Source organism: Grus americana, chromosome Z, assembly GCF_028858705.1.
Source record: "Grus americana isolate bGruAme1 chromosome Z, bGruAme1.mat, whole genome shotgun sequence".
NCBI lineage: Eukaryota > Metazoa > Chordata > Aves > Gruiformes > Gruidae > Grus > Grus americana.
The window spans coordinates 41,381,025-41,393,141 of NC_072891.1; the positions used below are offsets into that span (position 1 = coordinate 41,381,025).

General features: G+C 38.5%; 1 protein-coding gene across 4 annotated transcripts in view; it reads left to right on the plus strand.

Moving 5' to 3' along the window:
- TRPM3 (transient receptor potential cation channel subfamily M member 3) overlaps positions 1-12,117 on the plus strand; it is a 429,177-nt gene that overhangs the window by 293,694 nt on the left and 123,366 nt on the right. For all 4 annotated transcript variants that reach the window (XM_054809132.1, XM_054809133.1, XM_054809134.1 and 1 more), the window contains exon 6: positions 1,334-1,505. In XM_054809132.1, the coding sequence (XP_054665107.1) occupies positions 1,334-1,505 (172 nt within the window). The remainder of the gene's footprint in view (positions 1-1,333; positions 1,506-12,117) is intronic.

Below are 12,117 nucleotides of genomic sequence, written 5' to 3' on the forward strand. Positions count from 1 at the left end.
GTTTCCTCTTGCCATCCAAGAGTTGACCAAAGTCCTGCAAGCATTTGCAAGTGAAAATATTAGATCTCTGGCCAAAGAATTACTAACACATATTATTTATTAAGAATTATGTCTCAGTTAGAGAGCTCTTTAAAATAACAAAAAGGGAGAGAAGCTTAGGAAGAAAGTAATAATATACTTCTGTCTGCAACTATTTTTGTCAAAACATGAGTGTACGCTTTTTTGCGTTAAAAAGCACAAGATTTTGTTAGATTTGCAAAATGAACAATGCCAGAGCTGTGAAGAAAATTCCTTGCAGATGAAGTATAGCCCAGCTGAGTTTTGTAACTTCAGCATTTCTTCAGCTAGAAATTAATTTTACAAATTTTCAGGAGTTTTGTCTTTCCAAAAAGACAAGACATACATAAACAATGCAGGGAACAATATTTCTAGCCAATGTCTTTGAATGATCAGCCAGGATTCCTCAACACAACACCAGTTCTTTTGCTACATCAGTTTAGTCTTACATCACTGGAGACCCACCAAAGTAGCTGACAGCGAAATGTGGCCCAGTGTTATTACTTGGTCTGTCTGGAGGCTATGGGTGGGATAACTCTGCAATAATTTACTCTGTCTGGAGAAGAGTTTCCCCTGATGAAAACAAATCCAAGGAAGTGTAGCAAACTCCCCATTGCATGGAAATTTTCTAAAGCTGTTGTGGATGCAAGAACTGCCTTTGTCCTGTGCTAAGAATGGGCCAATAGTTTTTTCCAAGATAGTTGAAAATGTGGCGTAATATCATGTATGCACCTCTCCAAGAGTGGAACTCACCTGTGTTGGTGTGTCTGCAGAGGACCTCCAGTCCTGGTGGCTCTGAATAAGCTAGAACAGGGGGGATGGTGCTAGGTGGGGTCTGTGAAGGAAGAATCAAAGGTTGTGATCACATGAGGTGAGGATTTACAGCACCGCTATTGAAAGACAGCAGCAGACAGGGTGTATGTTGTGTGTGTGCGTATTCACACAGACCTTTGGAGGACTGACCATTAGCTAAACTTAACACTGAAACAGTTGCCATTGATGCTATTGAAGCAGATTACCATGGAAAACCATTCAAGCAGTGTCTGCATCTAGAAGGTCAGTGTTTGCAAGAGCTGGCCGCACAGGTTGAAATGCTAAGGTTATTTTCTACTTTACGCATAGAAGGCAGCAGTGCTCAACTGCAATACTTAAAAAAATTTTATTTTTTTTTCTTTGACTTTTGTATCATCTTGTCAGTTTATATCTTAGAATTGATTTAGCTCAGAGGGTCTTTTCTGTTTAGTACTTTTTTTTTTCCTCTGTCTCTAAAATGCAGGTGGTCCGACCATACCAGACGATGTCTAATCCCATGAGTAAATTGACAGTGCTCAACAGTATGCATTCTCATTTTATTTTGGCTGACAATGGAACTGCTGGTAAATATGGAGCAGAGGTGAAACTTCGTAGACAGCTGGAAAAGCACATTTCTCTTCAGAAGATAAATACAAGTGAGTAACATTTTGCATGTATTCTTTTCTAATTGCAATTGTATCAAAGACACTGTGAGTTTAAATAGGCAATAAGATCTGTATATTTGGAGAAGTAGTTCTACTGTGTAAAATGGTAAGCATGAGCTAATAAGAGCAAATAATGGTGAATAAAGATAATAAAATTTTATTTTAGAGTACTGTGGGTAAGGGGTACAGCACAAATAGCTGAATTTGTTTCTAATATGTTTCAAATATTTGTCAAGGCTCTTCAGGTTCAGCTTAGGTCTTTGGTACTCCCACCTCCTTAAAACTGTATACAGTTGTGGTCCCCTTCACTTTGTAAAGAATACAGTGGAATTTGTAAAGGTAGAGAAAAAGGTGACAAAAAGTAAGGGAGATTTTTTTGTGATAAAGACTTTGCAGGCTGGAAGAGAGCTAACCAAGGTGTATAGAGGTATATAAAGTCCTGCATGGTTGCAGGAGAAATGACTGGACAACCAAAGCAGTCCCAGAGCCATCAATATTTAGAGGCAGAGAGAGTATCCCATAGAAGTGTTACTATATGTTTGCACTGTGTTTATTTTTCCTAGGCAGCTGTCATTAACCACAGCTAGAGGCAGAATATGAGGTTAGATGGTCCTTTCACCTCATCTTTTACAAACATGATGATACATTCCACATCATGATCAGACCGATGCCCTAGTTTTTCCCTCAAAGTTATATTTTTTCTTTTATCATCACGTACCACTTTCCTACATAAAATGAAAAGTAAATAGTCATCTAAGTAAGCACTTCTGCTTAGATAAAATAAAAGATGATATCTCAATATTAGTATTATTCTTTCTGTAGTGTACAGATGCTTAATTTAGACTGAGATTTAATTTCTTTCTAGATATTTTGGAATTTTTTTCCTTCAGTTTACAATCATTTAGTTTTTAGAAACTTGGTGCTATCAAAAGAAAAAAGGATCAGATCTAGAAATTGAGACTAGGCCGTACATAGGGAAGAAATCTTCCTTTGGATGTTAGCCAGGCAGGATTTTTTTTTATTCTCACAAACAAACCTCAGTGTTGTGCCTGCATAAGCTACCTTTAGGAATGAAAACAGAACTCATTTTTCAGAAGTGATCATATGCACAGCCTTTCTGCTGATAACGCTCTGTAAACATGCAATTTTGAGGCCAGGAACGGTGACAGGTTTTGTGATATAGGCACTTGAAACTGGATTGAGACCAGGAAACACGTTTAGACTCTTGGACATCAGATGATAATAAATTACAGGCGAGCCCGATGGGGGGAACATAAACTAGCATATTGGTCATGCTTGATAAAGCTTTCTGTATGATGAGTATAGTCTGTGCTTAAAATGATGTGCTACTTACACCTTTCAAGACCACTGCATGAATTACACGCACTACAGGCTTATTGTTTTTACAATATCGGAGTATATATTGCTTTTTCTTAGAGAGCAGTGTGTAGGTATGCACAAATGTGTGTGCATCCTAAGCAGTGTATGCACGCCTGTGAGTTTCCTTAGCTGATGGAGATAGTATGATCCAATCCTAGATTCACCAGCAACAAAAATTCACGTTTGAAAATGGCATATATGATATAATAAAACTGTAGAAAACTGTGCCATAAATAATAATTATTCTGAGAACATTCATAAGAATACAAGCTTTTGCAGTTTACAGCACAACATTGTGTTGGGGAAATCTTTATGTTAAAAAATAAATCTCTTTAGGGAGGTTTAACTTAATTCACGTTTGGAGAAGAGGTTTATCTGTTGAAAAGTTGTTGATGGATGAACCTCAAAACTTTGGTGGTTCAAGATAAATACTTGCCTGACCTCTTCAAACACCTACAAAAAAAGAAGGATTTCTCTTCTCTGGTTTCTCTCTGCAGCCCCTCCTTGCCCCCCAGGAGTGTAGGTATCTTCCTTTTCTCTTCCCTTTTCTCTGTGACAGATTGTCTCTATCATTTAACCTCTCCCTCCCAAATCTCTCTCTCTTATAAACACAAAACCACCTGGGTCTCACAACGCTTTGTCAAAATAGAAATGTGAGAGAACTGTTAAGAAGGATGGTTGCTGATAAGATTTGTACATCTTGGTCCAGTGGCATCCAGAATGTTTCTCCCACAGTTTGTTTTCCTTTGTTTTAAAAGAAGGTGACTGAGTCCTGCCCAGCCTCTAGTTAATAGAAAGGTGACCATATGGATGAGAGAAGGACCACCTGCCCTGTTGGGTCAGCCAAACAGATGGCCACTTTCTGATGCCTTTCCTTACCCTCATTCCTAGCAGAGCAATGGAGATCCTTGGCCCTGTGCATGCAGGGTCACTGCTGCAGAGGGATCTTCATCCAAACGGGAGCGTGTGCAGCCATGCATGTGTGTCCTTACTTATCATTTTCCAGTAATAAGCGTACAGAGTGGTGAAAAGCACTGACAGCATCAGACTTTTGTTTGCTGGAGAGTCAGGAAAAGGTACAATTTTAGTTAATCACCAAACAAAAGAGCAGAGGGCTAGAAAACAGAACAGATTTTGGAACTAATAAACAGTTGGTAGCTTCTTATTTCACAGTCTTTCCCTGGACAATAGTGCTGAAAGCGGATTTTATTCTTATTTTTAAGCCTGCCTGACTTTTACATGCTAGGCTTGTCATTTCTTCTTATGTGCTTTCTTTTGCTTCAACTGTATCTTTCTCCAGTGCAGTGATAGCTCTCCTGGATGTTCGGGATCACAGACAATTCACAAAGAGAAGCTTCAAGCTTGTGCTCGCCTATTAAAGACACAGAAAATGGTATTCCCCTCACGTAGATTAGGACAGTGGCAGTCTCTTTTATAAAATTTAAGATTAAATCAAGTCATTAAGTATGTCAAATAATTCTGAAAGACTTGGCTGGTTTTGTTCCTAATATGGCATCATTTTCAGTCATTCAGCAGTATCTAATTTCCTGAATGAACATACTATTAAATAATAATAAAAAAGCTTGCCTTATGCCCCCTATGAACACTAGAGAAAACGTTGCATTGAATACTCTGTTTCCATTCTACGTTTTTAGATTTTACCACTTCCATAGCTCTTATTTTGTTCTCAGCAAATATTCAGGAATGAAAAAATGCTTTCCAGGCAAGAAAGTACATTTGCATTTGTGGGTCAGTCTGAGTCTGCAGGTTCAGGACAGTCATTCAGTTGTGCATTTATCTAGAGGTCAGTTTGGTGATTCAATGCTCAGGGCAGGTCTTCCTTACTTTCACAAGTGAAGACTATTTTAACACAGCCCAGTAACCATCTCTTGCAGTGTTTCAAAAGTGCATCATTTTGTAATAGGAAATGTTGAAAGATAAACTTTTCTAAAACTGTTTCAATATCAAAAAGAAATATCGAAGGTCATCTGATCAGAAATGTTTCTGGTTTCCTATTCACACGAATATTTGAGTCCTGGACTTTTTGCAGGAACTTAAAGGCAGGGAGATCACCTTAAGATATGTTCTAGAAGGAAGGAAAAATATCTTTGTGACCATCTCTGCCATGTGGTTTATTTTTACAGCATTGCATGGATAATTTGACAGCTCATATAAAAATTTTTACATTGAAATGTGGAGTAAAGCAAAAGTTTATCCTGTTCCAAAAATATTGCATTAATGAGCAGAAAGTTTTCATGACAAATGTATAGAGATTTTAAATGCAATAGAATGTGCCAGCTCAAAATGTGTGATTTTTCAGAGATACAGTAAGTGGATTGCAGTTGTGTTTCCAGCTATGATGCTATGCTTATATTGTTTTGTGGCACATGGGGTTCTACAGCATGTCAGGCTGATGTAATTCACTGCTGCCAGTTTACTGATTTCTGATTCACTGCTTCTGGAAGTGCTCATAATATTAAACTCTGTCTCAGTGCCTTGAACACAAGACGGTTCACAGCTATTCGTAGAATGATGGGTTTCATACGGGATGGAACAGACCTCTGAAGGTCCCCAGCCTGAGCCTCCTCTCAAAGTCAATTGAGAGTCAATGCTAGATAAGCTTGTCCATAGCTTTGTTTAGCCAAGTCTGAAAACCTCCAATAATGGATATTCAACTACATATATGGACTCCAGAAAAATGCTTGGAAACTTTCCCCACCCCAACTTTAGTATCTGCTCTGGAGCCCCCAAACCACTATTTGTGGCCATTTTCCCTTCACAGGGCCTGGCCCTAGCAAGAGGAGTATGGCTCTAGCACCTTTTCAACACCCCTGCAGATAGTTGTAGGCAGGTATTAGATTACTTCTTAGATTTCTTTTCAAAAGGTTAAACAAGCCCTGCTGTCTCAAGCACTCCTCTTCAGACATATGCTCTAAGCCACTATATACCTTAACAGCTTTTCTCTAGATGCTCACCAGTTTCTCCTCATTCTTCTAGAGATGGACAGCCCAAATCTGAATCCAGTACTTCAGATGCAGCCCCACTAGTGATGAAAAGAGTGGGGGCGAGATAAAAACTCACACTTGACACACTTCTCTAACATAGCACAAGTGCATGGTTTGCTTTATGTGCAGTAAGGGCATGCTGTTGGATCAGGGTCGAATTGGTATCCGCTGTAACCCCATGTCCATGACATAAGGATGTAGTTATCTGATAAGGAACAAAAGCTACAAGTTTTACTCTGAACAAGTCAAGTAATTTACATTGCTGGAATCATTTTCCAAGAACGAACACAGAAAAATTGCAATTTATGCAGGATTTTTCAAGTTTGGACTTAATTTTCCCCAAAATCACACAAATCCTTATTGTCTTTGAGCTGTAAAATAACTTTCAGTTTAAAAAATGTTGTCTAATTGACTATCTTTATAACGATAACTAAAAGTCATTAGGCATTCACCCGCAAGAGATAGTCTGCCATGATATTGTAGACCTAGCATTTAATTATTCTTTTTTCTCAAATTCTTGTGCATCCCTCAAGCTCCTCTCATGTACTGTATTCCTTGATTAAAGTCATTCTAAAGTCTTTTTTTCAGAAGGAATAGCGATCAATGTATCTTTTAAAATGTTGAGAACTTCTTTTCTAGAATCCCATACACAATACATTTCCTCCTCTACCTGATGCCTGGGAAGCCTTCTGCACATTTGTGCTGGTTTTGGCAGGGACAGAGTTAATTTTCTTCATAGTACCCAGTACGGGGCTATGGTTTGGATTTGTGCTGAAAAAAGTCTTGATAATTCAGGGATGTTTTTGTTATTGCTGAGCAGTGCTTACACAGAGCCAAGGACTTTCTGCTTCTCACACCACCCCACCAGCAGGATGGCTGGGGGTGCACAAGAAGTTGGGAGGGGACACAGCGGGGACAGTTGACCCCAACTGACCAAAGGGATAGTCCATACCATATGACATCACGCTCAGCATATAAATCTAGGGGAAGAAGAAGGAGGGGAGGGATGTTTGGAGTGTTGGCGTTTGTCTTCCCAAGTCACCATTACGTGTGATGGAGCCCTGCTGTCCTGGGGATGGCTGAACACCTGCCTGCCCATGGGAAGTGGGGAATGAATTCCTTGTCTTGCTTTGCTTGCGTGTGCGGCTTTTGCTTTACCTATTAAACTGTCTTTATCTCAACCCACTAGTTTTCTCACTTTTGCTTTTCCGATTCTCTCCCCCATCTTAACACTGGGGGAGTGAGCGAGTGGCTGCGTGGGGCTTAATTGCTGGCTGGGGTTAAACCATGACAACATTGTAGATTTTTCATCCCCTTTGAAGCTGCTTTTTCCCAAATATTGTATACTTGCATCTTCTTTCCAATGGGTCACAATGATGCAAAGAAATATTTCAAAAGAAACTGTTTAAAATAAAAGAGGTAGAACAATTTTCACCAGAAAGCTGGTAGCTGGTATCGGCATTGGATTAGAAATCAGTTAATATCTTATGGTCCCACAAGATGTGAAAGTGCAGCTAGGTTGTTTTTTTTTCCCATCCTGGGAAAATACTAGTGGCCAGTACAGAAAGACAACTTAATGTATCACCAAACAGATGTTGTAATCTATAAACAGAGAAAGAAATAAAGCATCTAATTACTAGAGATGACCTACTGCAAATTCTCCAATTTGACATTCCTAGACACTAACAAACATTTCTGTGAAGTGTACTAGAATGGCCTGGTCATTTGCTAATATGTACATTGTCACCATTTCTGCAGAACATTGCTGGGTAACTCAATAGGTACATCAGTCTTCTCTCCAACCAGAAACAAAATAAATCTGTCTACAAAATTGCATTGGAAGTTACAAGTCATAAAATATTTATTCCTGCCACTCCACAGATGGTTAGATTAGAGTAATTGCCAAGGTAGCAACCCAGCTGATAGGTCTGATCTGAGGGCTGTTAATCACTTTCAGGCGAAGTCACTCCAATAGGTTGACATGTCATGGGTTTCACCCATTTTGTGATTTGCCAGAACAACGCTTTCTCATTAACAAATGTGGTCTAGAATTAGTTCATATTACTTAAAAAGACCCTTTACCAGTACTTAAAGAATCTTCAAAAATCCTACCTAATTTCTCCCTTTTGGCTCTACACTCATTTTATAACATGCAGCTCATTTCTCCTGTTTGCATTAAGGCCTTCAGTTTATGTGGTATAATTGTCGCTATTAACTGGACTGCAACTACTAACTGAAATACTCTCAAATCCTTAAAGAGCTTACAGCATGGTTGCCAAGCACTTTCATCACAAATGCCTACTTTCTTTCATGTGAATGATCTTACTGGAGCAGTGGAGAAAGACAAGGACGCCAATTATATGTATGCATAAAGTGATCGCATGTAGCCTAAATAAAAGTTTTTTATTTGAATGAAAGAGATTGTGAATTAATTAGGCATGTTGTACGTTTTCCTTTAGAAAACCACATATAATTATCTGTCAGCAGAATCAGAATCTCGACACAACAGCATAGCATAGCATAGCATGGCATAGCATGGCACAGCATGGCGTAGCGTAGCGTAGCGTAGCGTAGCGTAACGTAGCATAGCATAGCATAGCATAGCATAGCATAGCATAGCATAGCATAGCATGCACTTACAGCATGTTCTTGTGTATGCATAAATATTTTGGGAAACATGCAATCATTTTCTTTGTCTTCCATATATCAGCACATACATATCAGTAATAAAATTTGTGTTGGGCATGTGTTAGAAAGGAGTAGTGTGCTTTCAGTAGCGGTTAGAAGGGCAGAATAAGCTTTTATGTGATATTTGCTAATCTGACAAATGGACTTGAAGACATATTCATCATGTGCTAATGACATTTTTCTTTTAAATCCTGACATTTTTCTTATATTGAAAGCTTCATCTATCAAAAGATTTAAATCTTAGAATACTGACAGAGTTTTCTGTTCTCTGTAACTATCTGACAGAGATTTTACATCCTTAAAATTTGCTTTGGAAATAGGTGCAGTCCAACCAGTGAGACAGGGTTACAAGCTACCGTCATGGATTAAAATGTAAAAAAGATCTAATGTTTGCTCTAATGATTTAAAAAAGGCTCATTTACTTGTCAGCTTGGACTACCTAGATTTCTGCCATTTTATAGTATGAAACATAACCTCAGAGAAGGAAAGAGTAGTGATGAGGCAAAAGGACTTCACTATCATGAGGAAAAACGATAACAAGGACATATGATGTCACCTAGACAAAAAGAGTCCAGCCTTTGCTGATGAGGAGGGAAGACATTTTTGACTATGAAAACTCTTTGTTCTTAATAAAACTAGCTACCACCTTCTTCTTCAGGAACAGTTATGCAGAAAAAACAAAGCCCTTTTTGAGTTTTTTAACAATTCTTTTTCAAGAAGACCTAAAAATAAGGTTAAAATGAGGATATGTAACCAAAGACGTATTTGAAACCAGAATGTTAAGCCAGAAGATGCAAAGGCAATGCAAGTTTAATTGCAAGTAGACTCCTTCAAAAAATCAGAGCAGTTTGGTTTATTTTGTATCTTTTATAAAGTCCTTTAACAAACACAATCTTTTAGCCTTTTTGAAGCCTACAAATCCAGAAAATGGACAATATTATTTCTTCTTCAAAGACAAATGTGGGCTATAGGTCAGAAAGGATTAATATGCATGCAGTTGGCCACCCTTCTGGAATAGGCTGACTGTGTCACAAGGCTTTGAAGAACAAGGTGTACATTTATGTTAAAGCTAAATGTCCATTTATGTTAAAGTTGCCACAGCAGATGTATATAGTGAGCCTCAGCACTGCTTTTCATCTCACACTCTCCTGCTAAGTACTATCTACATTGCGCTTTATCTTCTCTGCACTGTATGAAAACAATAGAAAAAAATACATATTCTGTACCACAGTTTTCTTAAGGGCTGGTGCCTTGTCCTCCTTCCTACAGACTCTAGAGACCTCAGCACTTTGGTTTATATTTCCATCAAAAAAGAGGAAAAAAACCCCACACAAACCTCTGTGTATTTTGCCCAAGAATCACTCTGCTCTTCTCAGTCAGTTCCACACAGTGAAGCACATTGGTATTTCTTAGGCAGATTACCAAACCAAATCCTTAGGTTGTGTAGGTCCACTTTGTGATATTCTTACTCTTCATTAGTACATTTCTGGAACATAGGACTTCATTATCAATCCGCAATTGTTCTTATTTTATACATGCTGTTTGGTGCTGAAGGTTTGCTCTACGTCTATGTTATGCAGTTTGAAAACAGGCAGACCACAGGCACAGGTACCTGTGTCCTTGTATTTAATCTTTCTTCTTTATAGAGTTGGTGAATGTAGTTGAGTTTTGGTAGGCCTATGAGAAGAAGTTACATCTGAGTAAGGAATTGATGGATGAAGTTGGGTAATTTGATTGGGTAGAGAAGGCAATTTGGACAGTGTAATATGTCGACAATATCTGTTCATGTGACCCGTGGACTTCCCTTTGTCATCCTATGCCTGAGAATATATGAAGGGGGCTGGGAAGGCAAAGGGACGTTCAACTGTCATCACTGGCATCATCTCTGACCATTACACCATCATCAAATGCATTGGAATTCTCATTTGTTTCAGATTTTTCCTTCATATTCTGTGCAGTCCTAGATGCATTTTCATAACTACATAGCTGGGAAGATGTAGGTACAGACTTCTTTCTAGGAGAGGAAACCTGCTGCAAGTTTGACTTCTGTGAAATCTGAGTAAAACTCAGAACTGTTTGAAGCTTGACTCATTTCAGATTAGAGATCGGAAACTTGGGGCTCTTTCATCAAAAGCATCATTATGTTGATGAATTAGGCACTGGAGACAAAAATATCATCTCAGAAAGGGTTGAGAAAGCACATGCAGGGTAAAAATTGTTCTTGAAGCACAGATAAGTACACAATTGAGTGCAAGGGATTCATAAATTCCTTTCATGGACTTGACTTTCAACAGATGAATTTGTTGAAAATATATGTGTTTTCATATCATTGATATACAAGATCATTTCAGCTCTATAATGTTTGGACATTTTAATTTTTTTGAATTCACTGTAAAAATCAGAACAAAGCCATAAAACTAAGAAGCAGAGATTATTTTAAGTTGAATTCTTTGTTTCACCTGTTGTAGTTTTCTAGAACAGGTGAGAAAGGAAGGATAATTTTCTGAGATTATATAGTGTCCAACATGTTGACAAATCTACAAAATATGGTGAGGAAAAGCTCCTCAGTATGTAATTCGAGGCAGTGTAAAAGTTGGTTATGTTACTGTGATAACTTTATAAAGTGCTGGCTACTATATGTGGTAGTGCTTACATCCGAAGAGAACCAGGGAAAGTACCGAGGAAGACTAGACAGAATGTGAAAATTACTGAAATTGTAGTGGCTCCTGAGTCTCCTTGGCCGTTACCTACAGCTGATGAGCTCCAAGAAGAGCGAAACCAGTTAGGTCCTGTAGTACTGGCCTAATAAACAGTTGACTGCTAGGACAGATAGGGTAAATTTTGACAGAATTCCATGAAGGCTCTTGTGCGCACGTCTTTGAACTTTAACTGCCAGCTTTGAATAATATATTGCCACCCTGTAGAAAGTAACCAGGTGGGTTGTTACTGGCTTGTGAGGCTCACAGATCCCAGGGTTTAGTCTTACATAGACTCTTCCCATGTCTTGCCTGTGCTGAGGATTCTCTAAATTTCGTCCTTTTGCCTTTGCAAAAGGTATGAAAATCAAAAGAAGGTGTCACAAATTTTCCATGTTTTTTCTTTTAACCATCCTTGATATGCTTTGGAGAAGCTTTTAGGATCAGTCCAATATTAAATGAAGATACAGTCCAGGTGCCAGGTCCACAGATTTGTCTGTGAATGACACATCTGGTAGGATGGCAGATACATCACTAGGTAGATTTAGACAGATGAAGAAGGAGCACTGAACAAATAAAAATGAGTGAAAGTACTAAGATGAGGCAGAAGAGAAAGGAGAACAGGCTGGGACAAATGAAATGGTATTGTACTCTTAGTAAAGAGAATTAAAAACAGAGGAGATAAAAGAGGATTATGGATTAGACACAAGGAGACATAGAGGAAGTGAAAGTGTGATTGGGATACCAAAAAGGAAATTAGAAAGATGAGAAGTGGCCATAAGAAGGGGAACAGGGAGAATGAGCGCATACTACAAAGGAAACAATAAAGCTGAA